Below are 26388 nucleotides of genomic sequence, written 5' to 3'. Positions count from 1 at the left end.
GCGGGCAAGAACATAAGTGCAGCCCCACACTAAAAATAAGCCCACAAATTGCCTGCACTCAGGCACTGGTGGGCACCTTTGTAAAGACAAGTGAGATGTTTTGATTAATGGAATAGGGGGAAAGGTCTGTATTTCATTTTTTATTTGCAAAAAAATAAAAAAATAAAAAAAATAAAAATAAAAACTGGTCTTAAGCAATTTCCCAATATCACCTGTCAGACATCCCCTTGCAAGAGAGAGAGAGAGAGAGAGAGAGAGAGAGAGAGAGAGAGAGAGAGAGAGAGAGAGAGAGAGAGAGAGAGAGAGAGAGAGAGAGAGAAAGAAAGAAAGAAAGAAAGAAAGAAAGAAAGAAAGAAAGAAAGAAAGAAAGAAAGAAAGGAAAAGAAAAAGAAAAGAAAAGAAAAGAAGGAAGGAAATTCTCAAAGTCTGTAGTCTGTTTTCCCAGCAATAGCAAAGAAGGATCCAAAGTATAGAACTTAATGTCTTTAATTGCAATCAGCTATATTTATCCTCTGTTTACAATGTTTGGGGGCCAGTGAGCTAAGAGTCTGATTTAGAAACTTACAATTTTTTAAAAAGGAACTCTCAAGCCTTTCTGCTTTCCAAGAAATCATTTTGTCATATCTTTGTCATTTCTTTTGTGCCTTCTGTTTTTCATGTAATCTTTTATTTCAGTCTATAGACCATAAAAAAATGGACAGTACCAATTTTGGACAAAATGGATGGGTTTAGGCATTCACGTGTTTATTTATGAGGTCATTTTTTTGTCTTTCTTTTTGAAAAACAGATGCAATGTTTGCTTTTAGCGTCTTTAGAAAGTTCCAATTTAGCCAGCATCTAAACTTGTGATTTTTTTTAACTGTGCACATTGACTACTTAAGTGTTTTGAGTATTCAAGGTTTTAAATTGTCCTGTTACATCTGGACACAGCAATAGGCACTATACTACAGTCTGGTTGCCCTGGATGAAAAATACAACATTTGGTTTTATTGTCTGTACAATATTTTGTGATCCAGCGAAACAACTTTTTAAGTGATAAGCAATGGGCATCATCATTTCAGGAGTTTAATTCTTCTCTCTACTTTTGTGTGAAAATAGAATAGAATAGAATAGAATAGAATAGAATAGAATAGAATAGAATAGAATAGAATAGAATAGAATAGAGAATGGAATGGAAGAATAGAATAGAATAGAATAGAATAGAATAGAATAGAATAGAATAGAATAGAATAGAATAGAATAGAATAGAATAGAATAGAATAGAATAGAATAGAATAGAATAGAATAGAATAGAATAGAATACTTGGAAGGGTCCTTAGAGGCCTTCTAGTCCAACCCCCTGCTTAGGCAGGAAACCCTATACCATTTCAGAGAAATGGTAATGATAAAGTAAATTGATGGAGAGGACCAATTGCAAAATCTGTAGTGGGTGCACCAAAAGAAAGAAAATGGCAGTCCTAAGACCAAAGCCATATTCCAGGGATGACTGTCAAAAAATATTCCAAAATAGTTGTCCTCAAAGAAGATCTTAGTCAAAGTGGGAGAAGGCAAAAGTCACCCAGGGTTCATGCTTAGTCTAGGAGTAGGGGTGACAGAAGATATTAGAAGAAGCCAAAAAATTGGTCTTACCAAGACTTTAGAATCAAGAGCACTCCGGCTGCTTATCCAAATCTAGCAAACCATCTCGTGTATCTGAGAGGAACCAAACTAGGCTTGCAGAGCCTTGAAAAGGATTCAGAGGTTTGAGGGAAGTAGAGTAACCAGAAGTGAAGGTCATCTACATCAGGGGTCTTCAAACTTGGCCCTTTGATGACTTGTGGACTTCAACTCCCAGAATTCCTCAGCCAGGCACGCTGGCTGAGGAATTGTGGGAGTTGAAGTCCACAAGTCATCAAAGGGCCAAGTTTGAAGACCCCTGATCTACATCGTATCTCCCAGGTTGCAGAAGAAGCTACGAGTCTTTCTAATTTCAGCCAGGACTCATTCTGACTTTGACCCCAGATCCTAGCAGATTTTTGCCATCCAGATCTACAGAGGGATCCAGGCCATGGGCATGAGATTATAGCTGGCAGAATCTCAAGTCACAAAAGGCTAACGTGCTTTGGTCTCCCTTCCACAAAACTTACATTAGCACAATAATTTTAAACTGGAGGTGGATTAGTGTCTGTGGTCAACCTTCACAGCCTAGGCTGCATCATGGAGTGAGGCGGGGAGGGAAATGGAGAAAGACTTCCTGCTTGCATTCTTGAGCTGATTTCAATGTAGGGTGTGTATTTGTGTGCGCTAACCATTCCGATCAGAAATGGAGCATTTCCGGGATGGTTTGTTTGTGTGTCTTTCTGACATCTCGCCCGAGATGAAGAGTGACTTAAAATGCACTGAATAGCCTTCCCATGAATGGAAGCGCAGCTGCCCAGAAGAAGGGTTTCTAGTATGTGAGTCTTTCTTTTAGCCCTGCCACACCTTCTTCCTTGCCTACATTGGCCATCGAGGTGATTCAAGGCAGAAATGGGTAAATTCTTTGTTGAGTAGAAGGGGACAGCAGCCACAGCATGGCTAGGCAAATTGGCTCCCTCAATCTGAAACAAACCAGGGCATCTGTTCTGCCCATGCCCTGCTCACTGAGGTTATTGTCCAAGATTGGAGTGGGCGATGATGGGCAGAGGAATGTGCAGCTGTGCAGGGCGGTAAAGGGTATGGGCCAAAGATGTGGGCAGAGCGAGAGGGAGACACTGAAAGAATGATGAAGGACGAGAAGTTAGCCAGCAGATATCTGGAAGTTGAGTCACGGCAACCGGACTTCTTTTCCTTTTGGTTTGAAACATTTAGCTGCTTATCCAAGTAGCTTCTTCAGTCTAAGCAAGTTGGTTCGGGGAACCCCATACATGTCCTCAAGTAGGCAAGGAGTCATTGCTCCTATACCCGTGGTGGCGAACCTATGGCACGGGTGCCACAGGTGGCACGCAGAGCCCTCTCTGTGGGCACGCACGCCGTCGGCCCACTCCTAGGCCTTCAGCTGGGTTTTATAAAACCTTTTCGCTTTTTTTTTACTGCAAAAAAAAAAAAGGTTCAATCAATCGATTTCAACTTCTCGCGGGGGAAAAAAAGATCTCGCAAAGTTGGAATTGACTGATTGAACTTTTTAGTCCCACCCAGTCTGCTGTTACCACCACAGCCACGCCCACCCAAAGGGCCACGCGCACCCAGCACCTGATGAAACATAAGTGGGTTTTGGGTTACAGTTTGGGCACTCGGTCTCTAAAAGGTTTGCCATCACTGTCCTATACGCTTTCTCCTAGGTGGGTCATTAAGCACGGCTTTGCTGGTGAGCCTGTGAAGTGGTCTTGATCTTCCTGGAAGCTGATACAAGAGCAAAATAAATAATGGGGAACAGGCTGCATCTGAGGGTTAGGGTTAGGCCTGTTGTAAGCAGATGGCACCCATGCAAGGTCTTGTCTATCTCAGCTGGCAGGTGGTTGAGAAGCCACTGTTGTTTGATGCCATTTATGATGAGTCCTTTCTGGAAAGAAGGCCAGGTGAAGAGCGCTAAGGATAAAACTTGCTACTCATTTCTATGGAAGCTGCTAAAAAAAAAGCACTTCAAGGCCATTGTCTTCAGCTTCATCTGTGACTCTCCAAGAACAAAAGAGCTTATGTAAGAGCCAAGAGGAAATATCAAGCATTGAAAGGAAAGAGAACAAAGTAAAACTAAGCAGAAATCCAGTACCATGCCATAATCACAATGGAAATGTTCCTTAGGTGCTAGCAATTTCAAGCATCTCAACAATTTGTTAAGCTGATGAGACTCAACATTTTCCAGGAGTAAAAATTTAAGGCTTTCGGAAGGCTTCCGGATCCTTGATTAGCCATCTCAATCCTTCTCCTGATTGGCTGAGCTGTCTGCAGTGCCTTGAATCAGCCCGTTTAAACCAGCCCATTCTTTGAGTCCTAGACTGAACCAGCCAATGCAAACTTTGCCTTAACCAGGCCATGCGGTGTCCTGTTGCTGTGAGTTCAGTATAATCAAAAGAACATTCTTCTCCTGTTCCAACTGTAAATATAATAGAAATATTTGTATTGGCCAGGAGAAGGAAGCACTCTGAAGGGCTGGTGTCTTAATTTCCTTTTATTGTTTTTATTTCTTCATTAAACAAATGGTGGGTTTTGCAACCTTCACCCTTGGGAACAATAATAAAATGTTCAGAATGCTAAGTGAGTAAAATTAAATTATGCATGGATTTTTTTCCCTGTACTTGAATTAGTCAAATATTAATCTGTCATTGGGAATAAAAACTCACAGCACAATGTTTATGACAGGCATGTGATTGTATCCTTCAGTATAGATTTGCAACAGTACGTAGGATATGTAAGAGCTTTCGACATATTTCTCCACTCTTAACATCGTGCTCTTTTTTCTTCTACCAACGTTCTCATTAATTTCATGTAATCATTTTATAAATCAATTAGGGTATCTTGAAGCGAAAGTGACCTTTTGCTTACTCTAAAGAGGATGTTGCACATTCAAGAGGTGAAAATTTTGAGATGAATTTTCTGTGTCTACCATCAATTAGCTGATGTATACTGTAAATTAGCCATTTTAAACAGGACCACTAGAGCAGAGGTCCTCAACCTTGGCAACTTTTAAGACTTGTGGACTTCAACTCCCAGAATTCTTCAGCCAGCAAAGCTGGGAGCTGAAGTCCACAAGTCTTAAAGTTGCCAAGGTTGAGGACCCATGTGCTAGAGACATGCGATTCCCATGGCACCTCTCTCTCAAGGCATCTTACTTTTGTCACTGGCCTTTGAAAATTGCGTTGTTATCATCGTGATCTTCCAATCCTATTCACTGTTACAAGTTCATTTTTGCAGGATCCAACCTGGGTTGGTCACTGGGATCAGTGGTGGGATTCTAATAGGTGAACAACTGGTTCTCTGTGTGGGGTGCCACTTCCAGAAGTCCGTTCTGGGCCTGGGGCAACCAAAAAATTAGCTACCAATTCTGCTGACGTGGTGCAAACCAGCTGAATCCCACCACTGGGTTTAGTGTGCTGAAGCCCATCCTTAGGAAACCTCTTTTTCACCCACCTTGGTGAGAGAGAAGTTCTCTAAGAATGGGCTCCAGCACAAGTCCAAAAGCTCGGAAGACTAAACCTCTGGGTCAGGTGACCAAACCAGATTGGCTCCTGCAACATTATCCTGGGACACGTATATTTGCCTTCGTGTGCAAGTTCATTTTCTACATGATTTTTTTTTTAAAAAAGTGAATGTTAAATAAGAATCCTGTGCCCGTTATCCATTTTTTCCCTAGAGTTGGAGTGAAGGAAAGTAGTGAAATTTACTTTACTCTGTCAACACAGAGAAACACAATTATAAACCATTAAGTTGAGACTTGTTATAACTATTGTTAGCTATTCAATCAGCCACTGGAATTGCCAAACACCAAGGAAGTGCTGCATGCATTTTGTTTCTGAAATGGGACCCAAGGATTCGTTGTCCCCCTCCCCAAAAGATGAGATTTCTTCTCAAGGGACTCCAATTTTCTTACACAACAAAAATATTTGCTGTTTATTTTTCTAGTGAAATTCTCTACCAGGCAAAATGCATTTCTTCCAACTCGATTAATTGATGTTTTGTGGGATTCTATATTTTAAATTCTTCTCTAGAACTTGAGGACTTTGAAATTGCCCAGTGAAGAGGTGATCCTAATCCATTTTGCTGTGCTTTGGCCGGGATGTAAGAGTTCTCCAAGTATCTGGACTCCCTGCTTTAAAAAACCCCTTTCTTTGAATATTATGGTCTCCATTAATTGTGTGAGGATGGACTACGGCAGACAATTTTGTTCTGCAGTTACTGCTCTGTATTAGTCATGCTAAACTATTAATCTAAGTTAACTTTCTGACTCTGTATATGTGTATTTCTTGCAGACAAGAAGAAACTGACAGAAGAGTGAAAAATGTAAGATGCATTTTCTTTCTTTTTGCTGTTACTTTGATCCACATATTGATAGATTAAGGAAGAAAAATAGGTTTGATCCTTTTACCTGGTTTGTTCTTGTTAGACATAAGTCCAGGATCAGCATAGCCGTAATGTCAGCTGGTTGCCTCTGGTGGGTTTAGTAACTTTTATGATTCCAAAAATGTTAGAAGTAAATGTCAAACAAGAGTAAACGTTTTCCCTGTAGCCCAACCTGAAATGGGCTACAGCATGCATTCAGAATCCAGGACCCATGACTCCTGTGGGATTGAAATTTGGCAAAATTGTGGTCATTAGAATACTACAACAATCAGCTGTAGTTAATAATCACCATTTTCAGCACTCTCTGCCAACTTTCTATAGGAAAAGTCAATGGGGAAGCTGGCAGGTATTTGTTCAAACCTTGGGGTGGTGCTCATCTCCGTTTCTTAACCAAGGGAGCCAGGTGTTGTCCAAAAACACTTCCATGGTCATGTGCCCAGCATGACTACACGCCAAAGTGCATGGAATACTGTTATCTTTCCACCGAAGTGGTACCTATTTACTTACTCACATTTGCATGCTTTTGAACTGCTAGATTGGCAGCCAGTGGGAGAAGTAACAGGAGCTCACCACGTTGCGTGGCGCTTGGGTCTTGAACCCGGGCCATCAGCTTTCCTGCATCTTTAGCCACCAAACCATCAAGTAAATGTTACAGGAGACTAATTATTACTATTAGCAACTAGCAAACTTTTGCTGGGAGGAGCAGTGGTGGAAGATCAAAGAGGTAGGAACTTTATGTTTGGTATACATCTTTTCCAGCTGACTTTCCAGGATTTATTTCAGCTGGAAAAAAGAAGAATTGGGGAAGTATTAAGCATCTGCTTCAGGATCTTCTGGTCCTACCTGTTTCTTTTAAGTATGCTAGGTGGGCCTAGAGAGGCCTTAAGGGAGAAAGTGGTGGTATGGAAACACCATTCACTGCACAACAGATACTGCTGTAGAAGCGATGCCTGTAGCAGTTGAAAGGGTTGGTTTCTGAATGATGCTCATGTGACCAGGGAAGGAGAAGAAAATATGGGTGTGGGCAGATGGCATCACCAGCAGTATTACCGAACACTGGCTAAGGATCTTGGGGTGAATGCTCATGAACTAGAACAGAAATGCTGATGCTTAGCTATTGGTTTGAAGAAAATCTTTAACAGATGAGTCATATAAGTGGGACGCGGTTGCTCAGTGGGTTAGGATGCTGAGCTTGTCGACCAGAAGGTTGGCAGTTTGGCGGGTCGAATCCCGAGTGTCGCATAACAGAGTGAGCGCCTGTTACTCGTCCCAGCTTCTGCCAACCTAGCAGTTCAAAAGCACGTAAAAATGCAAGTAGAAAAATAGGGACCACTACGGTGGGAAGGTAACAGTGTTCCATGCGCCTTTGGCGTCTAGTCATGCCGTCCACATGACCACGGAGACGTCCTCGGACAAGCACTGGGTCTTCAGCTTTGAAATGGAGATGAGCACCGGCCCTTAGAGTCAGAAACGACTAGCACGCATGTGTGGGGGAACCTTTACCTTTACCTTTACATATAAGAGAGAGCTGGGGTGGTGTAAGTAATTAAGGGTGTGGGAATAGAATTGGAAAGATCTAGGTCAGGGGTCTTCAAACTTGGCCCTTTTATGACTTGTGGAGTTGAGCTCTCAGAATTCCTCAGCCAGCATGCCTGGCTGAGGAATTCTGGGAGTTTAAGTCCACATGTCACAAAAGAGCCAAGTTTGAAGACCCCTGATCTAGGTTCATGCTGACCTCAGCCATGCAAATCTCCCTGGTTGACTTTCTCCCTGGCTATTGTGTTCATTATGGGGAGAAATGGGAATAGAGGGGAGCCACGTGGGTTCCTGGAGGGCGTAAATGTAACACCCAATTAAATAAATAATTAGGAAACTGTAAAAAGCTGTGCTCTTGACATTGAACCACCCTTGGAAGACTTTTCAGAAGTTCTTCTCTGGCTCATGACATTCTTCCATGTGACATCTCTACCTGAGGATGTGCTCTGATTACGAGTTCCCTTCCAGAAAGAGTTGCTGGTTGTTACCTTTAGAACATTTCACAGTTTAGGCCTAGATATCTCCATACACTGGGATCTGATGAGCTAACTTAGAGATCCCTGAAAGGTGGGTTTTTGTGAGGATGTTCAAGCCCAGTCCTGGTTCCATGACACTCATAGTCCAAAGAAACCACTTATCATATCCTGCAATTGTGCATCTCTTGGTCAGCTTTTTAATACAGGAAACTTAAAATTGAGAAATATCTTCTGGAACCTCGTTTGATTACTCTAACTATTCTCTATAATTCTGTTATTTTTAAGGTTTTGATTACCTTGTACTGGCTGGGCAGAAAAGCAGCCCGTAGCCCTTCCTATCATGGCCCACACCTTGATTTGAAAGCCTTTGAGAAATTGCTTGGACAAGCTTTGACCAAGGTAAGGCCTCAGTGGAAGGATCATTTTAGAAATGATAAACATCACAGGCATCTCTGTCTCTCTCATAGTACCTTGTTCGGCAACTGCCTCACTTGACAAATGTTTTTCAACAAACATTCAAATTGGCAATTCAAATGGATTCTCAGTGATGTTTCTAGGAAATCTTTTCTGATGACTTTCACTCTGAATTCCCAAGGGAAATACCACAAGGGTCTAGGACACGGATCTTCAAATCTGACCCTTTTATGACTTGTGGACTTCAACTCCCAGAATTCCTCAGCCAGCGTGCCTGGCTGAGGAATTCTGGGAGTTGAAGTCCACAAGTCATATAGGGGCCGAGTTTGAAGACCCCTGGTCTAGGATAACTCAATGCAGTCAACTCATCATGGCCATTTTGCCATGGCTAACCCACTACAGCCATCTTGCCGCAGGACAACTCGCTGTGGACAATTCCACACTGTATAACGCAACATGACAAATGTTACCCACCACTTGTTTCTTTGATGGAAATAACACTGACAAAAATGGAAATAATATCGAAGAAACAGTGGTGAATAACATTTATCTCATTGAGTTATCCCACATGGAATTGTCCCACAGCAAGTAGGCCGCAGTGAGATGGCTGTGATGGGTTGGCCATGGCAAAATGGCTTCAGTGAGATGGCTGTGTGGTGAGATGGCCACGACAGGTTGGCTGTGACGAATTGTCTCATTCCGACATCCCAGCAAGATAATGACTGGCCCTCTTATCTGCTTATTGTGTACAGACAAAGCAGGCAACAAAGACGGTAGACATCCCCCAGAATGAGTGAACTCCTAAGCTTCAAAATCATTGGCAGAGATATTAGCCATCTAATGTCAGAGGCCTGGCAATTTTAGTGCCTTTCTTCCCCATGAAAATATGAGACTCATCCTTGGTTGTTGCTGTTTCCCCCAACTGTTTCTTTTTTTGTTTTTTATTGAAAAGTTTTTCAGTACATTTTATCTTTAACAAAACAAAACCCCTCCCAACCCCCTCCCCTCTTCCCAACCCACCCCAACCCCTCCCTCCCTCCCCTTCCCCCCCTCCCCGACTTCCCAGAGCTAAATACAAGGTATAAAAGTAAAAACAATCATAATCTACCATATGCAAACGACAATAAGCTATTAAGTCTATCGCACTTTAACTCATATAAAATGACTACAAGCAATATAAATATCACATCAATACTTATTCAAATGCTAAATGAAACTTTTTAGTCCCATATTTATTCTGGATGTAATCAATCCATCTTCTCCACTCCACAATATATCTCTGTTGTGAATGGTCTTTCAAGTACGCTGAGATCTTTGCCATTTCCGCCAGGTTGGAAACTTTTAAAGTCCATTCTTCTATAGTCGGCTGTTCTTCCTTCTTCCAATATTGCCCTACTAAAAGTCTTGCTGCCGTAATTAGATTCAACATCAACTTAGTGTCCACAACAGTAGTATCAGTAATAATGCCCAGCAAAAACAATTGCGGACAAAACTTTATCCTTTTCTTAAATATCTTCTGCATATTCCACCAAATTTTAATCCAAAAAGCTTTAACCTTTTTACAGGTCCCCAACTGTTTCTTGTGTGGATCTCATTTTAACCTGTGGATTAAAACAATAGCCTTTGAGAGCTTCAATAGGAGTCCTTTTTCCTGTCAGTTGTGATACGGCAAGGAGAAGAGGCTTTGGTCTGTGAATCCTACAGGCTTTCTGCTAAACTTCACACACACACACACACCTCTCTTTTGTACTTTTTCTCCTGCAGGCCCTGGGGGAATCCTACAGCCCCAAACAAAGTGGGAGAGACAGCGGTTACGGGGATTTTTGGTGCACCGAACGCATTGATCCGCTTTCATTGTCCACCAGCCACAAGCGGGACGATTCCTTAGACAGCTTGGACTCTTTCGGCTCAAGATCTTCCACCAGTTTCTCTTCGGATCTCACTCTGAAAGGTGGCAGTGAAGGTGATTCCTGTGCTTTGGGTTAATTTTTTATCTTTTTTTTTAATTTTATTTTTTTGAGAAGGCAGACTTTGGAAACAAGTCCAGTGTTGTTTGGCGCCGTCGCCGCATTCACTTTAGTGTGTAATTTTTCCTCAGGTTATCCTTCAGATTGTCTGCTAGGTTGCCCAGAGGCACAGAAAATTTAATGATGAGCAACTGATTTAAAAATAAATGCATTGTAAGCTATTTATTTAAAACGTTTGCAAATTGCTTCTCATTAAAAACAGAAACAAAAGTCCCAAAGCAATTTACAGTAAACCTCAAGCTGTTAGCTTCGAACGGTGGCTTAAAATGATTGGGAAAACATACACTGGAGCTTTGCATTAGATATACAGTCGTCAATGCAACAAAAATGCAAGAGAATTAAAAGGGCAATAATTTTTTAAAATGCCCTAGCTTGGATGCACAGGCTAAAAAAAGTCACACTACCCCTTCATCCCCTATTTGAAGTTTGCACTTTTTATGCCTTATCATCCTTTGATCATTGTCACACTTATTTAGGACTTTATTTTCATCATTCCTTTTCTTGGGCATTAAAATTATAGCCTTCCGTTTCAGCTCTGCTCAATATATTTCATCATTCAGAGCTCTAATAATAATTACATCAATACTTCAGGGCTTCAGTTCCATCCCAGCTGATTTTTTTTTCAATCTCACGTGCTCTGTGGGAGATATATATATATTTTTTTCACTCCCTTCCAAACCCAACTTTCCCTTCTACCCAAATCCCTTGATTTTGCATTGGAAAGCGTTGATTTTTTAATTTTTTTTAAAGTGGATTCTACTTCAACGTTTGTTTGTTCGTTCGTTCATTCATTCATTCATTCATTCATTCATTCATTCATACTGATTCATTCATATGCATACTGATACAGATAGTCCTTGACTTACAGCCAGTCATTTAGTGACCGTTCAGAGTTACAACAGCAGTGAAAAAAGCAATTTATGGTTGTTTTTCTCACTTGTGTCCCTTGCAACATCCCCATGGTCCCATGGTCCAAATTCACATGCTTGGCAGCTGGTTCATATCTATGACGGTTGCAGTGTCCCGAGGTCACGTAATCATTTTTTGCAACCTTCTGACAAGCAAAGTCAATGGGGGAAGCCAGATTCACTTAACAGTCGTGGCAAAAAAGGGTCATAAAGTGGGGCAAAATTCCCTTTTTTTCAGGAGGCAACTGGACTTTCCTGTTTTTCCTTGAAGACGTTTCACTTCTCATCCAACAAGCTTCTTCAGCTCTGACTGGATGGTGCGGAATGGAAGGATTTGTACTCCTTGCAGACAGCTGGTCATTTGCCTTCTTTTAGAGCAGGCATGTCAAACTGCCAGCCCCCGTGGGCCGGATGTGTCACACCGAAATCGTGCCCACCCCATTGCTGGCAATGGGGAAAAAGTCCCGATACGTTGCACGACGTCACGTGCCATTGGGAGTTTGACATGCCTGTTTTAGAGAGACGCTGAGGCCACCTGGAGGTTTATCTAGGTCCTCGGGGTCACCTGAGTGGTGCAAATGGGTGTGGAGCCTTCTTGGCTGCAGGATGTTTTCTGCCCTGTGTCCCTTCACTGTTGAAGACAGGCGGAGGCTGTTTGGGATGAGTCTGTGTTGTCTGCATCTCAAACTGAAGTGCAAATGGTTTCCCGTAGCCTGCAATGTTTTCTGGAAATCCATTCATACTCCTGTACCATTCAAAGGCTGTTCATCCCAAAGTGCACAGATGAATGTCTATGGCAGGGCTTTTCAACCTTTTCACCCATTGTACCACTTTTAGGATATGGCAAAATCTGAGTACCACCAGTCACCTAGCTCCAGCCATCTCTCGCTTAGGCTTGTGCAGTGCTGCCACCGGTTCAGCTCATTTCCCCTTCCCCGCCACCACTTTTCTAGGATGGTCACGTACCACCTGCCAGGTGCCAATGTACCACAGGTGGTACCCATACCACTGGTTGAAAAGCTCTGGTCTATGGAGATTCTCAGTCTTCCAGGTCATGGTTGTCCCAAAGGGTGCTTTTTCAGGAGGCAACTGGACTTTCTCGTTTTTCTTCGAAAATGTTCCGTCTTCAAAGAAAAACAAGAAAGTCCAGTTGCCTCCTGCAAAAGCACCCTTTGGGACAACCATGACCTGGATGACTATCTCCATAGACATTTAGCAACAGAAAGTTTGGGCTCAATTGTGATTGTGTGTTGAAGACTACCTGTACTGCAAATTCTGGAATGGAATATTGTCTGTTGCATTGGGCTGGGACTAATGCATCATTTTGCAAGTGTAAAATAGGAATTAATATATATTTTTAATGGATCTCCTGAAGATGAAACCAAGTTAATTTTGATGCGAAATTATGGTGTTCATCTAAAAAAGCCATTTGGTCTGTTTGTTTCCAACAGAAAGCAATGAACCAACCAGTATTTGATTGTCATTTTGTGGGTGCCCAGTTCTTACATTTTCACTGGATCTTTGTCCCTTCTTATATCTGTAAAAGATTTTGAGAGTGACACGGATTCTGAGACACGCGCCAGAATGCACGATCCCGGCAAAGATGACATGTCCTACCGCCGAGTTGCCTTAATTGAACCCAAGCCTGCTGCAGAATTCAACCGTTTCCTGCCCAGCAAAACCAAGCCACCAACTTATATGCCAGCTCCCTTAAGGAAGAAGAGAATCGAGAAGAACGAAGATAACAGAAGAAGCTGGGCAAGTCCCGTATTTACTGAACCGGATGGCAATTTTTCAAGGTATTCTCGCAATGCTCACGTATGTCAAACCCCCTGATTACAGCAAAGGCTGAGAAAAATCTGCTTGTTGGTCCCCAATGCACCGTCGTATTTTCTGATGCAATTTTCCTTCCCTGCTGTTTCCCTTAGCAATGGTTTAGCATTTCATCTTTGTGAGCAGCAAGGCTTAATTTGAACCTTTAGCTCCGAGGGCAAATCGTGACTTCATCCTGATACAGAGGGATGCTTTGCTAAACCAAGACAAACTGGGAAAGCAAGAAACCCAATGGGGAAGGAGAAGGGAAAGTTATTTCCATTTGCTAGTTCTGGTTATGCCGGTGTTGTGATTCAGGGTCAGCCTGTGGGTTCGGCAGTTGGGTCGGACGATTCAGAGGAGGAGGAGGGGGGTGTTGGAGAGCTTGCTGAGGATAGCCTTGAGGCTCCGCAGAGCCCTCAGCCAGGCCCCTCCCATCTGGTTACGACGCAGACCCAGCTGTGTGAGCCTGACAGCGTGGATGAAGATGACCCACAGCTGGCCCTGTTCAAGGATGCCCAACGCAGGAGGCAGTCAATCAGGAGTAAACAGAGGAAGGCAATGGGGCACCTCGGAAGGAGGCAGAGAGAAGCCACGCCTTGAACTGTTTAAAAGGGGAATGTGTGGGAGGGCTGGTTTGCTGAAGGCAACCGTTTGAATAGCTCCTGTTTTAGTGGTTCATATTTTGTTTTGCTCAGTTTGCTCTGTTTTGGATCTGTTTTATGTGAATAAATTTGGCAGGCTTAGTTCCAGCCTCTTGCCGTTTTGTAAAGGGGTTGTCCCTGCCTTTTCTGCAGGGCCGGTAGTAGGCTGGTACAGAACAGCCGGCACCTTTAATAGCCAAGAATCTAAGACTTCAGTTGATCAGGTTATTGAATGTCAGATGCCTCCTGGCTCATAACCTGGGCAGGAGGATGGTAGCCCTGGTCCCTCGGATTCCCTTTCAGCTGCTAGTAATTCAAATTACAGTGAAAAACCACTGAGTTAACTTTGCAGTGATGGGCTCAGTTCTGTTAGTAGTTGTCACCAATTCCGCCGTTTAACTGTGTATGTTAAAAACTAAACGAAGCACACTTAATTGAAGAACATCTTAGTTTAACTTGGGAACTCCGAAAGATGTCTGGACAATGTTGGATTCTATTTACAGCTTACTAGGTTTATTAATCACTTATCAACCATTATGGTAAAATTGGAATCTTTGTGTTCTGTCTCTTTAATAAGATTATCGAGAGTAAAACTGCTGTTCATTGGTTGGAACCTAAAATAAGCCATAACTCGCATTCAGGCTCCTTCTTTCCCTCCCACCCCAGACAAGCTATTCTCCAAGAGGGTAGAAACTGTAGACCAGGAGCATCTTTCCTTGTCTACCTTCTGAAATTCATAGGGACTAGCTGCGCGTGACTGCAAGGGTTTGTTTGCTATGGTTTTTGTACGTCACACGATTCTAGCGTATGCCATGGGTATTAATTATATTCCATCGCTTTTCTTGAGGGGGTCCTTGCTGCTTTTGGAACCTGGTTGTTTTCTTGCAGATGTTTCATTAGCCAAACTAGATAACATCATTGGTGCTAGTCTTTGCTTTCTATTCTTCAACTACTATTTGGGCCAATCTCTGCAGAGAATCGGACTAGGTGATAGTGGCGTTGCATGGCCACTGATGATCTGCTGGCCTGTCGGTAAGCATCTCTTGGAAGAGGAAAGTGAGAGAATACTTCAGGTGTTTGTAGAGGACTTGGCAAAATGTGAGTCCTTGGCAAAGAAAAGCTTCTGCTCCCCTTTTGGTAACCATCAGAAAGGATTTGGGGATCATTGTCCACTTGACCCATTCGTCATATCCAGCTCTCTAGATCAAAAATAATCTGTTCTCGAAAAGCTTTCTGTAAATAATATTTTGGGAGTCTCTTTAAGACATGTCTTCCATCAGTAGGGTGTTTTTTTAAAATAACGATTCCTATAATTTTATTTTCTTAGAAGGATTACATGTATTCAACAGTTTTGTACTTGTTTGGTACAATGGTTTTGTGCCGATAATTCCTTTAGCTTCATTCGCAAGTCAGTAATTTTAAGACAAAGGGCAAGACGGTCTTCTGTATTCAATAGCCAATTTTTCTGTTTGTATTTGAATATATCCAACTTCGCTGGATGTTTTGTGCAGCAACCACAGAAGAATTTTGGGGCCCGGGATGGAACGCAAGTCAGCAACTTACATTCTTTCAGACTTCTCCAACTATTTGGAGGAGGAGGAAGAGGAGGAGGAGGAGAAAACCACGGGCATCCCAGACATTGAAGCCGATGACCTTTATGCTCGCAAAATAAGTGCTGCTGTATCAGCTGTAAAAGTTTCCTCTCATAAATTTCTCCCTAAGTCTTGGGCTCCCGGTGAAGAGTTGCACTGGAAAAAAGCACAAAGGATATCTTTTTCCAAACAGTGGTATAAGGAAATTCAAGGATTCAGGTTTGTCATCTTGCATGTTCTTTCTGCACCCAACCTGATTTCTAGAAAATGCATTTTAGCTCATTGGAGTCAATGAACATGGGGGGGGGAGGTGTCCATTGTTGCCTGTGGCAATTGTAGTGGATAGTTTTTTTTTCTGTTCATCGTTGCCTGTGGCCTCTGTGTTGTTTGGTGAAATAGATTGCTACACCTAACTTTTCGGTCAGGACTTATTTCCCTGCCTTTTCTCCTTCTCCCGATGTGGGATCCTATACAGTAACTTGGCAGATGCTGAAGAGGAGGAAGCAAAAGTCCAGCCCAGCCATAGCATCATAGACAGCTTGGGCATCAGATGCCAAGAAGATTCTCAACCTATCAAGCCAGCCCCTGAAATTGCTGCAGGCGAGAAACGTAGCTGTTCCTCTGAACTGCCAAGGTTCCTACAATTGCATGAGCCAGATGGGTTGACCTGAGTGAAGGCATTTGTGGTTTGCTAAACGGGGATGTGAAATATTGATACGGAAGCTATCTTTCTAATACAGTCTCTGTACCTGAGCATTTTGGAATTCATGCTACTAAAGTGATCTGGATCGCTTTATGTCTGCTGGTTGCTACTCCTGTGCCTGTTGTAATGGCTGGCCTGCTTTGCTGTCACCCCAAAGTAGACGTCTTGTCCTTTTAAAGAACTGGGCATCCAAACCAGCCTTGCTTCCATGTGTGTTTGTGCACTTTTCTGGAGTGTCTGCATCTTTTGGTCTTCCTTTCATTTGAGCGCTTGTTAAGTCGGCAAAACTTTCTCTGGGTTGTATCACTTCAGCAGCTGACGACCTCTTTTGAGGGGATGTTCCTTAATAGATTTTTTTTGAAAGCCTCCAGCTATGATAGTAAAAGGAGAGGGGAAAGCATTGTAATCTTTTCCTCTCTTTCCTGCATCCGTTTCTGATGTGGACAGATCTTTGTCTACGGGGAGAATCCTTCATTCCTGTGCAGAAATGACAGAGCCCAGAATTGATAAATTTTGCTAAGGTTGCAACCTTTGCTAAGGCTAGCAACCTTTGCTAAGTTTGTGGTCTCTGTGACCTACAGCATTCTGCAAGTCTAACGTTTATATGTATCTTTTATATCTCAGCCAGTTTTTATTTCTTCGAGCCCTGCAAAAATATTCAGAGGGTTACCTGTCTTCTGACCATAGAACCAAAGTTGACCCATCTTCAGGGCCTCGGCTCATAACGTGCAGAAAATATAATTACCTTAGGCCAGGCTGTGACCAAAGAATCCATGAGATTAGAGACTTCTACCCAGATTTGGAAAACGATGATTTGTTCGTCCGTAAGACTGGTGCCTCCCACGCAAATCCCGTCGTTCTCCAAGATTTTGAGTATTTTAGGAGGTCTTGTCAACAAGGCCCTTGGATCGAAGGAGAAATTGTGCTTCAGCCCAGAGATGGGGAAGAGGAAATATTCCCAGATTTAGAAAAAGATGACCTCACAGTTCGCAAAACTCAACCGCAAAAGAAAGAAGTGCCTTTATCGGGGGGCCCTGACAAATACCGGCCAGCCCTTTTTCCGGACCCTTGGAGTCTGCCCCCAGAAATTCAGGCCAAATTTCTATGCTTGCTGGAGAAGTCCACCCTTAAGAGTGAACGTGAAAGCAGAGGAAAAGTCTTATCTCCTTCTTCAAGGCAAAAGAAAGACGATATGTTGATCCGAAAAATGGAGCTGCTCAGCCTAGGAGGGAGCGTGCAACGCCAGAGCTTCTCTCCAGGAGCGTGTAGCAAAGAAGATATGGAAAAATGGGAAACCATCCGAGAGGCCAGCAGAATCAGGCACAAGAAACGGCAAATGGTTGAAAGGTCAGCTCATGGTCATGCATGGATCGTGCTTGCATCTGAGTATTTAGAAATAGTGCTTGGAAGCGAACGGTGGTGTTTGGTTTTCAACAAGGCATGTCTTGGTGTGACGTTTAAGCTTGATGTCCATGTCTATCCCCATAAGTTCTGTTGTTGCTCATTCAGGTCATCAACGGCTCGCAATCCATCTGTCAGAAGTTACAGACCTATTTGTGGAGTAACCCCAAGGTTATGTTTATTGCAGTGGGTCAAGAATACAGGTTTCTGTTCTTAATAAGAAGCTGGTACCCCTTAGTATGCAATTGTTCTCAAAGAAATGATGTATATTTGAAGTCTGTAGTTGAATAAACATAAGCCATAATCACTGACAGCCTGTTTCCAAAAAAAAAAAAATCTTATGTGAATATAAAATGCTTCTATCGTGTTGAAAATCATCTTTGAAACTGAGATGGAAGGAAGATAAACTCCTTTTTTTCAATTTTATCTTCCCCACCAAGGGCTTAATGTGTTGCTGCTTAGCCTGCAACTCCTTTGATCAGTTCAAAGTAGAATCTATATTTTGGCAATATTTAATCTGGCTTGACTATTAATTAATGTCTATTAAACTGTTTCAGAATGTGTGCCCCCTGAATCACGCTGGCTTAATATTTGGCTTTTTTTTTAAAAAAAAAAACAGTTTCTTTCCCCCACCCCAAGCCTTGTTTTTGTCTGAATTGTCCAGAATTGTTTCCTTGTTGCTCAGAAAACAAGCCCAGTTCCAAAGAAGTCGACATGTTTGTTTATACTTGAGGAAGGGGAAAACGGCAGGAACATTTCCACTGATTTTTGTTTTTAATTCCCCTCATATGGGAGGGTTTTTCCAACCTTTACAGAAGAAGTTTGGATTCTAGAGAGCTGATTATTGGCCCCATCGTTCACCGTGAAGACACAGTCTTTGGTCAATCTTAATGAGGTTTCTGATGTTCATCTGGTAAAGTCTTTTTCGTCTTGAAATGACCTCATCCATTCCATTCTCCTTGCACCAGTCATAACTTCTTCTTTAAGCGTTCCGTGTCTTTGCTCACCGCCTCATTCCAAAGGACCCATTGTACATTTTTCATTGGGAAATAAGTATCTGCAAGCTGATCGTTTTCTTAAACTTAAATATTAAATTTAGAATAAATACTTGATCGCTCCACCCATGTATTGAGTTCTCTGCTGGCAAGAGCCTTTCTTACTGGGTTTTTTTTCCTCCTGTGCCCACCAACTGGGCAGGGGCCAGGCATTCAATTCACATGGTCTTTAAGCAGTTCTGGAATTAGTACCCGTAGTCCTCGGCTTACAGCCATTTGTATAGTGACCATTCAAAGTTACAACGGCACTAAAAAACTGATTTAGGGCCGTTTTTCACACTTACGTCCATTGTAGAATCCCCATGGCCACATGATCAAAATTTGGGTGCTTGACAGCTGGCATGTATTTAGGACAGTTGTGCTGCCCTGGGTTCATGTGATCACCTTCCCCAGATGGCTTTCGAGAAGCCGAATCAATGGGACAAGCCAAATTCACTCAATGACTGTATGATCCACTTAACAACAGCAGTGGCAAGAAAAGATGGCAAAATGGGGGCAAAACCTACTCAGCAATTGCCTTGCGTAGAAATGGAAGCCTTGGGGCTCAATTGTGGTTGTAAGTCGACAACGTACCTATATTCTAAAAATCGACCGAATCTAAATCAGCTGCAGCTGTTTCTTTTCCCCCGTGTGTGAAGCTTTTGACATGTCTTAATATTTGTTTGAAATAGTGAAAAAAAAATGTTCTGTGTACAACTATGTGATGTAACCATTGGCATTTTCATAAGTGAAGCGCGTACATTTGCATGGTCCGTATCGAACAATGAGAAACAGAGGGCAGAAAAAGTTAAAATGGTTCTTTGAAAGACAAAGCTGTTGAGCTAGTTGCAGGGACCTCATGCCCTTTTTCCAGCTCAACTGCTGCTGTAGCTGATAAGGTGGGCATGGACCTGTGGGCATCGTTACATATGGCAATGCCAGTGGAACGGAACGCATGAACTTTGTTGGTTTTCTGATTTCCCTCAGGCTGTTGCAAAAGATTTCTGAGGAACACGGGTAAGTGGAATGATGGAAGCATGGCAGACTGTGAACGTCCCTAACCTCCCCATTGACCTCCTTGTAACTCTGCTTGAGGCCACGTGTGCATGTGCTTTGGGTCTGACACTCAACTGGCTTGCAAAGCGCCCTCGGAAGCATCTTTGGGACTCCCCCCCCCAAGAGGTTGCAGGGGCTTTTGCTGCTGTCCCTGAAAGCCCACAAGAAGCTAACTTGGAAGCTGGGAGATGGGGCGGCGAGCTCTAGGCACAGCTTTGCAAATTCTCACAAACCGCTCCGGTTCTGGTAAGAGCTGGCGACTCTGCTCCTGTTTGGCTGAAGACCCCAAATAAGTCAGAAATAAATACAACCAAGTCAGAAATAAAATGTAGCTGTTGCTGCGTAAGCCAGTTGTCACAAGCCATCATGCTGATGTTGTCTGTACGTGTGGGAGGTGTTCAGTTGCATGCAGCTGTTTGTCCCAGGTCTCTGAAACAGCCGCACTCAGAGCATTGTTTAATCTTAAATTATTGGGGGTTTTGAAGTTTTATAGCACTGATTAAATTGTATTTCGCCCAGAGCCCCTCTGTGAGGGAGATGGGTGATTAAGCAGTTTAATAAACAAAGAAACATCCCCACAGAAAGTCAAAACCTTCCATATTATGTAGAAGAACGCCTAAAACGTTTGAGGGGCCACAGAATAAGGGCAGTTAGAGGCCACGCAGGGCAGGCAAGGAAAATAGCAGAACGTGGATTGAAAAACATTTCTAAAAATGTTTACTTCCCCATAGCCAGCAATGTAGGCCACCCAAAGCAGTATCTTTGGGTACCTCAACAATAGTAGAAGCTACAGTGTTGAATGCACTGAACAACTTACAAACCACACAATCAAACCTGAAACCTGTATTTCTTAGGCTCCTTATCGCTTTCTAATCCACGCACACAATATAGGTTTTATATTTGGCAGTCGCTTGAAGAAAAGAAGTCACAACCTACAGGAAGGTCGGCCTTGTGTTGCCATTCCTGGACTCTTTAATTCCAGCTTTTTCTTCCTAATTCCAGTAAAGAATTTAGAGAGAATAATAATCAATGTCTTAGGCAGCAACCTCTTACTTATGTTCAAAATTATTCTCAGCCTGTGAACGTGTGCCGAACCGGTTCTCCCACGCCACCCTTTCAGGAGTTTAAAAGAAAATGGGCCGTTTTTGCAGCATGAAATTGAGTGGCCAGTTCTCTCCTGAACTCTGGATAGAAATCTGATACCCAAGAGCAGGGCTTTTTTCTCTCTCATAGAACGCTCAGAACGGAGTTCCGGCACCTTTTTTGGATGGAACCTTGTAGGGTAGGCAAGGCGGGTTGTATGACATGTGTGAGTTCCGGCACCTTTTTCTTTTACAAAAAAAGCACTGCCCAAGAGAATGCTTGAATCCAAGACTGCCCTGTTTTAAACTCAGAACACTTGAGGCACCTCTGAAGCATCAGTCTATATATGAATTTTTCAGATGATAGGTAGGTAGGTAGGTAGGTAGGGAGAGAGAGAGAGAGAGAGAGAGAGAGAGAGAGAGAGAGAGAGAGATACAATGGAATTTAAATACCTGAACAACCGGTTCTCTGCATGGACGCCGCTTTCAGAAGTGTGTTCTGGGCCTGAGCCTCCGATGCTCAAAACTGACTTCTGGAAGCAGTGTCCATGCACTTCCAGTGGGCCATTCTGGGCCTGTGAGGCCTTTCCCGGGCCTCTGAGGCTCAGAACAGACTCCTGAAGTAGTGTCCACACACTTCCAGTGCTCTGGTCTGGGCCTGGGAGGCCTCCCTCGGGCCTCTGAGGCTCAGAATGGACTTCTGGAAGCGGTGTCCATGCACTCCCGGTGGTCTGTTCTGGCCCGGGGAAGTCTCCCCCGGGCCTCTGAGGCTCAGAATAGACTTCTGGAAGTGGCATCCACACACTTCCGGTGGGCTGTTCTGGGCCTGGGAGGACTGCCCCAGACCTCTGAGGCTCAGAATGGAGTTCTGGAAGTGGCATTCATGCACTTCCAGTGGGCTGTTCTGGGCCTTGCGAAAAACGTTTAGAGCTTCAGCCGATTTGCCAAAGTCAACAAGAAATTAGCTACTGGTTCTATTGAAGTTGTGTGAAATGGCTGAATCCCACCACTGGATTTATGGATGGATAGATAGAAGAGAGAGAGAGAGAGAGAGAGAGAGAGACAGACAGACAGACAGACAGACAGACAGACAGACAGACAGACAGACACCCAGATAGAATTAGGGAGAGAGAGATAGGCAGGTAGGTAGACAGGTAGACAGACAAATGAGAGAGAGATAGATACAGATACATCAATAAAGGCTACTCCATTTTTTTTAGCTGATGGCAGAGATAGGGCAAGAGCAGCCCATCTTGCCAATATAATCTGAGACATCTTATAAATCTTATTGGGTGGCAGAAGAATAAGGTGCAGGATGGCCATTTTGGAAATATGCATATTTTCAGGTTTATTTATTTATTTGCGTTATTCAAACCCATGACTCTGAGCCATCTAGCTTAGCCAGAAAACAAGTTTGTAAAACAATTAAAAATAGGATTTTGAAGGGCCTCTTCAGTTCAGTTAGGATTGGACTAATGTTACTCAGAGGTTGCCACTCCTAGTATTTCTAAATTCCGATAAAGACGAATATTTATTGTTCAGGGTGGAAATGAGGGTTCCTTGGTTATCTCTGAGCTTCATTGTTACGTCTGTAAGAAAACAACCAAGCTCAGGTAATAACAAGGACCCCTCATGTGTAAGATCTTCTAATCATCATTCACCACGCTCTTCCTCAGCACACTCTACAGCCCAAAATGATCCATGAAAATGAAAGGGTTGTTTCATTTCCAGATGGAAAGAAAGCTTGTGGCTGCATCTCAGAATTTAATATGCTATTTGAATTATGGTTTGCCCTGGATTTTAGTTAATATACTGTAATCCCCTTGGGTGGGGGACAATCTATTTGTCTGGACAAGAGGATGAATCAATTAGCTGGTAGCTGACAAGATTCCTTTAACCCTGAAAAAGAATGGAAGGAAGGAAGGAAGGAAGGAAGGAAGGAAGGAAGGAAAAGAAAGAGAGAAGGAAAGAAGGAAAGAAAGAAAGAAAGAAAGAAAGAAAGGGAGGGAGGGAGGGAAAGAAAAGGAAGAAAGTAAAGAAAGAAAGTGAAAAGAAGAGAAAAGAGAAAATAAAAGATAAGCCCAGAAGGAAATGCTGGTCCAGGCTGAGCTCCGAGAGTTGCTTTGGCTGATGCTGATGCTGCTGATGTGCATGGGGGCTGCCTTGGGGTTGGGGGGCACATGAGGATTGGGTGAAGATGCATGAGTCTTTCATCAGTTTTTTGAAGTTTTGTCTAGCGGGGGAGGGAGGGTTGGGGGGCAGCTGGATTTGGAAGAGAATCAGATCCACGATCAGTCTGGAGATTAACTCCATCCTAACCGGTTATCAGCTTCCAGAATCATCAAGGGTCACTGCGAGGGGACATATAACTCTCGACTCTGATGTGCTTAGATCTTTTGTTATGAATTATAAAGTGATGAGTTTTGTCATATGTTACTTTTCTCTCCCTTGTTGTCATCTTCTTCTTCTTCTTCTTCTTCTTCTTCTTCTTCTTCTTCTTCTTCTTCTTCTTCTTCTTCTTCTTCTTCTTCTTCTTCTTCTTCTTCTTCTCCTTCTCCTCCTCCTCCTCCTCCTCCTCCTCCTCATATTTTTCCTCCTCTTTCTTCTCCTTCTCCTCCTCCTCCTTCAAAATAAATATAAAATAGATAGATTTATAAACTTTCCCCATGTATACAATCAAGCTATCTCATTTATGGAATTTTCTTGGTAGATGAAAAAAAAGAAGCATTCATTCTCATGTTAAATAAGCCATAATAGCTTATCTCACCCACTGTAGGATGAAGCTATTAACTGGTTGATAAAACACAACATCACATTGTATTATACCAAAACTGTGCCATAATTCTTTAAAATATGGGATTTGTTTCTTTCTTGCCTGTGCCTACGTCCTATCACCCTTTGTTCAATCAGGGAGCCACATAGCTTCATGGTGTACTTTAGGGGGTTATAGTGCAAATGTTGGGGTACCCCAGCCACACATAATGGACAAACCTAAGACGATCAAGATTTAGCATCCCCCCCCGCCCATTGTTTCTCATATCTTCAACTGTGGCCACCTGCATTTATGCATGATGTCAAAATCTGTTGTAGGGAGGGTCAAGATTGGTGGGATCATGGAGAAACTCCTGAATAGGAAGTGGGAGACCGCTTTCTCTGTAATGCTTAAGATCAGATGCAAAGGGCAGTGTTTATTTTTTTTTTTGTACTATGGTTCTGCAGTCTATTTTGCTCAGCCTATTTTAGGGCTACAGGAAATACATGATCTCAGAATCTTTTTTTCCCCTTTTCTCCTGCATTCCAAGAGAATCCTGGCCATGAAGTGGGAGGCAGACTTTGATATTCAGTGTAGTAACTTTCTGAGTGTCCCGAGTCACGCATTTGGAAGAGAGATCTTCTAAATATTGACCCAGAGCCTTGAAAAGACTGGTGGGAATGGCCAGCTCATATTTAGACCCTTTCATTAAAGACCATTAAAAGTTACCTAAAGTGCTCTATAAAAGGATAACCCACGGAAGACGGTCAGGAACTGGTTTTAGAAACCTGTATTTCATTTAAGTATAAGGAGAAAAAAAATATCTGATGGCAAAGTCTATAGCGTCACAGTGTGACGGATGTGGCTTCTTCATCTCTGGAGTTTCTTAAGAAGAGACTGGAGAGCCAACTCTCTTAATTGGTTCTCCCTTGTAGAGGGTTGGACCAAGGGATCCTTCTGGCTTCTTCCAACTCCACAATTTTGTGACTCTCTGAGATGGCCATTTCATAGGTGCAGCAAAGTATTCTCACCACCCACACCACTAAAAACTGCCTGGTTGTAGAGCACCTAGTCCTATTTCTGCTAATCAGATTGTTTGATCCCTTCTTGAAGAAGGAAATGGTCTGGAATTCTAAAAGTCTGTTTCTACCTCTAGGAGTAAATCCTTGAATGATGTCAGTGCAGATGAGCTACAAACGATCCGGCAGATGCGTTACGAAGAGCTCCAGAGAATAAAAGCTCAGCTGCGGGAACAAGATCAGCAGTGGCAAGATGTAAGACCTGGAAAGACCCCTCTTTCCAGTCCCTCTCGGTGGTTCTAAAAGATGGTCACAAGAAGCTGAATTTGGGTGGCAGCCATTAACCCCGTGCCTATCAGAAGTAGGAGATGGGATGGCACGTGGGTTGGATTCTCCTTTAGAAGTGGGAGGAGGGCTGAGGGTGGGAGCAGAGTAATGGGAGATGGATTAAAGGCCCAGGAGAACTTCAAAGGATGTTTTCGCTAGCTTTGGTCTCCATATCTTGCAATAGAAATGCTAGAGAAGCAATGTGATTTTTCTTCCAATGGTGATTCTTGGCATCAGATGAGAATTCAGCAAGGTGCATTTTCTGTCTGAGAAAAAAATAGAATCGATTGACAGCTGCAGATAGCAAATATTGTAACAGCAGATATAAAACTGATTAGCAGATCATGATACAGAAAGATCAGACATGATTAAAAGGCCTGAATCTTGTTGTAGCCAAAAGGATAACAGAGAAGAATCCAAGACTGGAAAGTGCAACCATTAAGGTGCTTAGTTCTTAAGAAATTGCCTACCACACATGTTCTCATAGGCTAAAGTGTGGGAATAACAACAATTCCTGAAAGTGAGGCTAAAATTAACATCAACAACAATAGCAATAGCACTTAGATTTATATACTTTACAGCCTTCTCTACAGAGTCAGCTATTGCCGCCAACAGTCTGAGTTCAGAAGGATAGAAGGCTGAGTCAACCTTGAGGATTGAACCGCTGGCAGTTGGCAGAATTTGCCTGCAATACTGCATTCTTACCACTGCGTCACCACGGCAAAGTAATCACTGTTGTGGGATTGTATTCCTCAGTTGGGGCATCTGAGAATCCAATACTTGTTTTGGTTTTCAGTCACCCTTTTGAATTACACCAGGTAATTCAAGAGTATGTGAAATGGTCCTGAGCTGGGTGATCAGGTTAATAAAAAAAATACCAGCTCCCATTGCTGCTTTGAATAACAAAGCTTAAAAAGTGGGGAGGTTAGGATTTGTGTAGAAATTAGGAAGGAATATTGGAATGTCGCGAGCTTCCTTTTTAGAGCAGCAGGTGCATTTTCTCCTGCAAAACTTTTTGGTAACCGTCAGGAAGCTGAAAGGCTGCCATTGTTCAGATTGGGGGGCAGGCTGGTGAAAAGACACTTGAGAAGGCAACACAGCAGGCATCTCAGGTGAAAACAGTCAGCTGCTCACTCTTGGTCAGGGAACACGGCTCTTGAGCATTCAGCTGGAGTTGCTTGTAGACCGAGGCTTTACCTAACGTTGCTTGATGTGGCTTTTTTGTGTAGGATTTGGCAAAATGGAAAAGTAGGCGCAAGAGTCACACCTCTGATCTGCAAAGGAAAAAGGAGGAGAGAGAAGAAATTGAGCGAAGAGCCACGGAAAGCTCGGAACGACGCAGCAAAACCCTGAAAGAAATGCAGAGAGACAGGTAATACTAGCCAGCCATGTCTAGCAGCTTTAAAGGCTTAATCCCTTTTTTTTTTAACGTTGGCTGAAATTCAGCAGCAACTAGTTTTAATTGATTGACTTTATTTACACGCTCAGTTGCCAGCGTATTTAATTGTCAGTTCTTCTCTCCGGAGTGATTTGATAATTGGATTCCTCAATAATTAAATGATGACGATCGAATATCAATGAAATTAATTT

At 42.8% G+C, this 26388-nt stretch overlaps 1 protein-coding gene across 1 annotated transcript in view; it reads left to right on the top strand.

Moving 5' to 3' along the window:
• The window catches only part of LMO7 (LIM domain 7), a gene marked incomplete at its 5' end in the record, with an annotated part of 118756 nt that overhangs the window by 55911 nt on the left and 36457 nt on the right, over positions 1–26388 (top strand). Inside the window, 10 exons of the mRNA XM_081327670.1 lie at positions 5925–5955; positions 8313–8426; positions 10206–10404; positions 12923–13175; positions 15344–15643; positions 15900–16058; positions 16752–17474; positions 19550–19579; positions 24609–24726; positions 26028–26170. Coding sequence (XP_081183796.1) covers positions 5925–5955; positions 8313–8426; positions 10206–10404; positions 12923–13175; positions 15344–15643; positions 15900–16058; positions 16752–17474; positions 19550–19579; positions 24609–24726; positions 26028–26170 — 2070 coding nt within the window. The remainder of the gene's footprint in view (positions 1–5924; positions 5956–8312; positions 8427–10205; positions 10405–12922; positions 13176–15343; positions 15644–15899; positions 16059–16751; positions 17475–19549; positions 19580–24608; positions 24727–26027; positions 26171–26388) is intronic.

This window comes from Vipera berus (genome assembly GCF_964194415.1).
Source record: "Vipera berus genome assembly, chromosome: 4".
NCBI classification, from domain to species: Eukaryota; Metazoa; Chordata; class Lepidosauria; order Squamata; family Viperidae; genus Vipera; species Vipera berus.
This window is presented reverse-complemented; position numbering and strand designations above follow the sequence as displayed.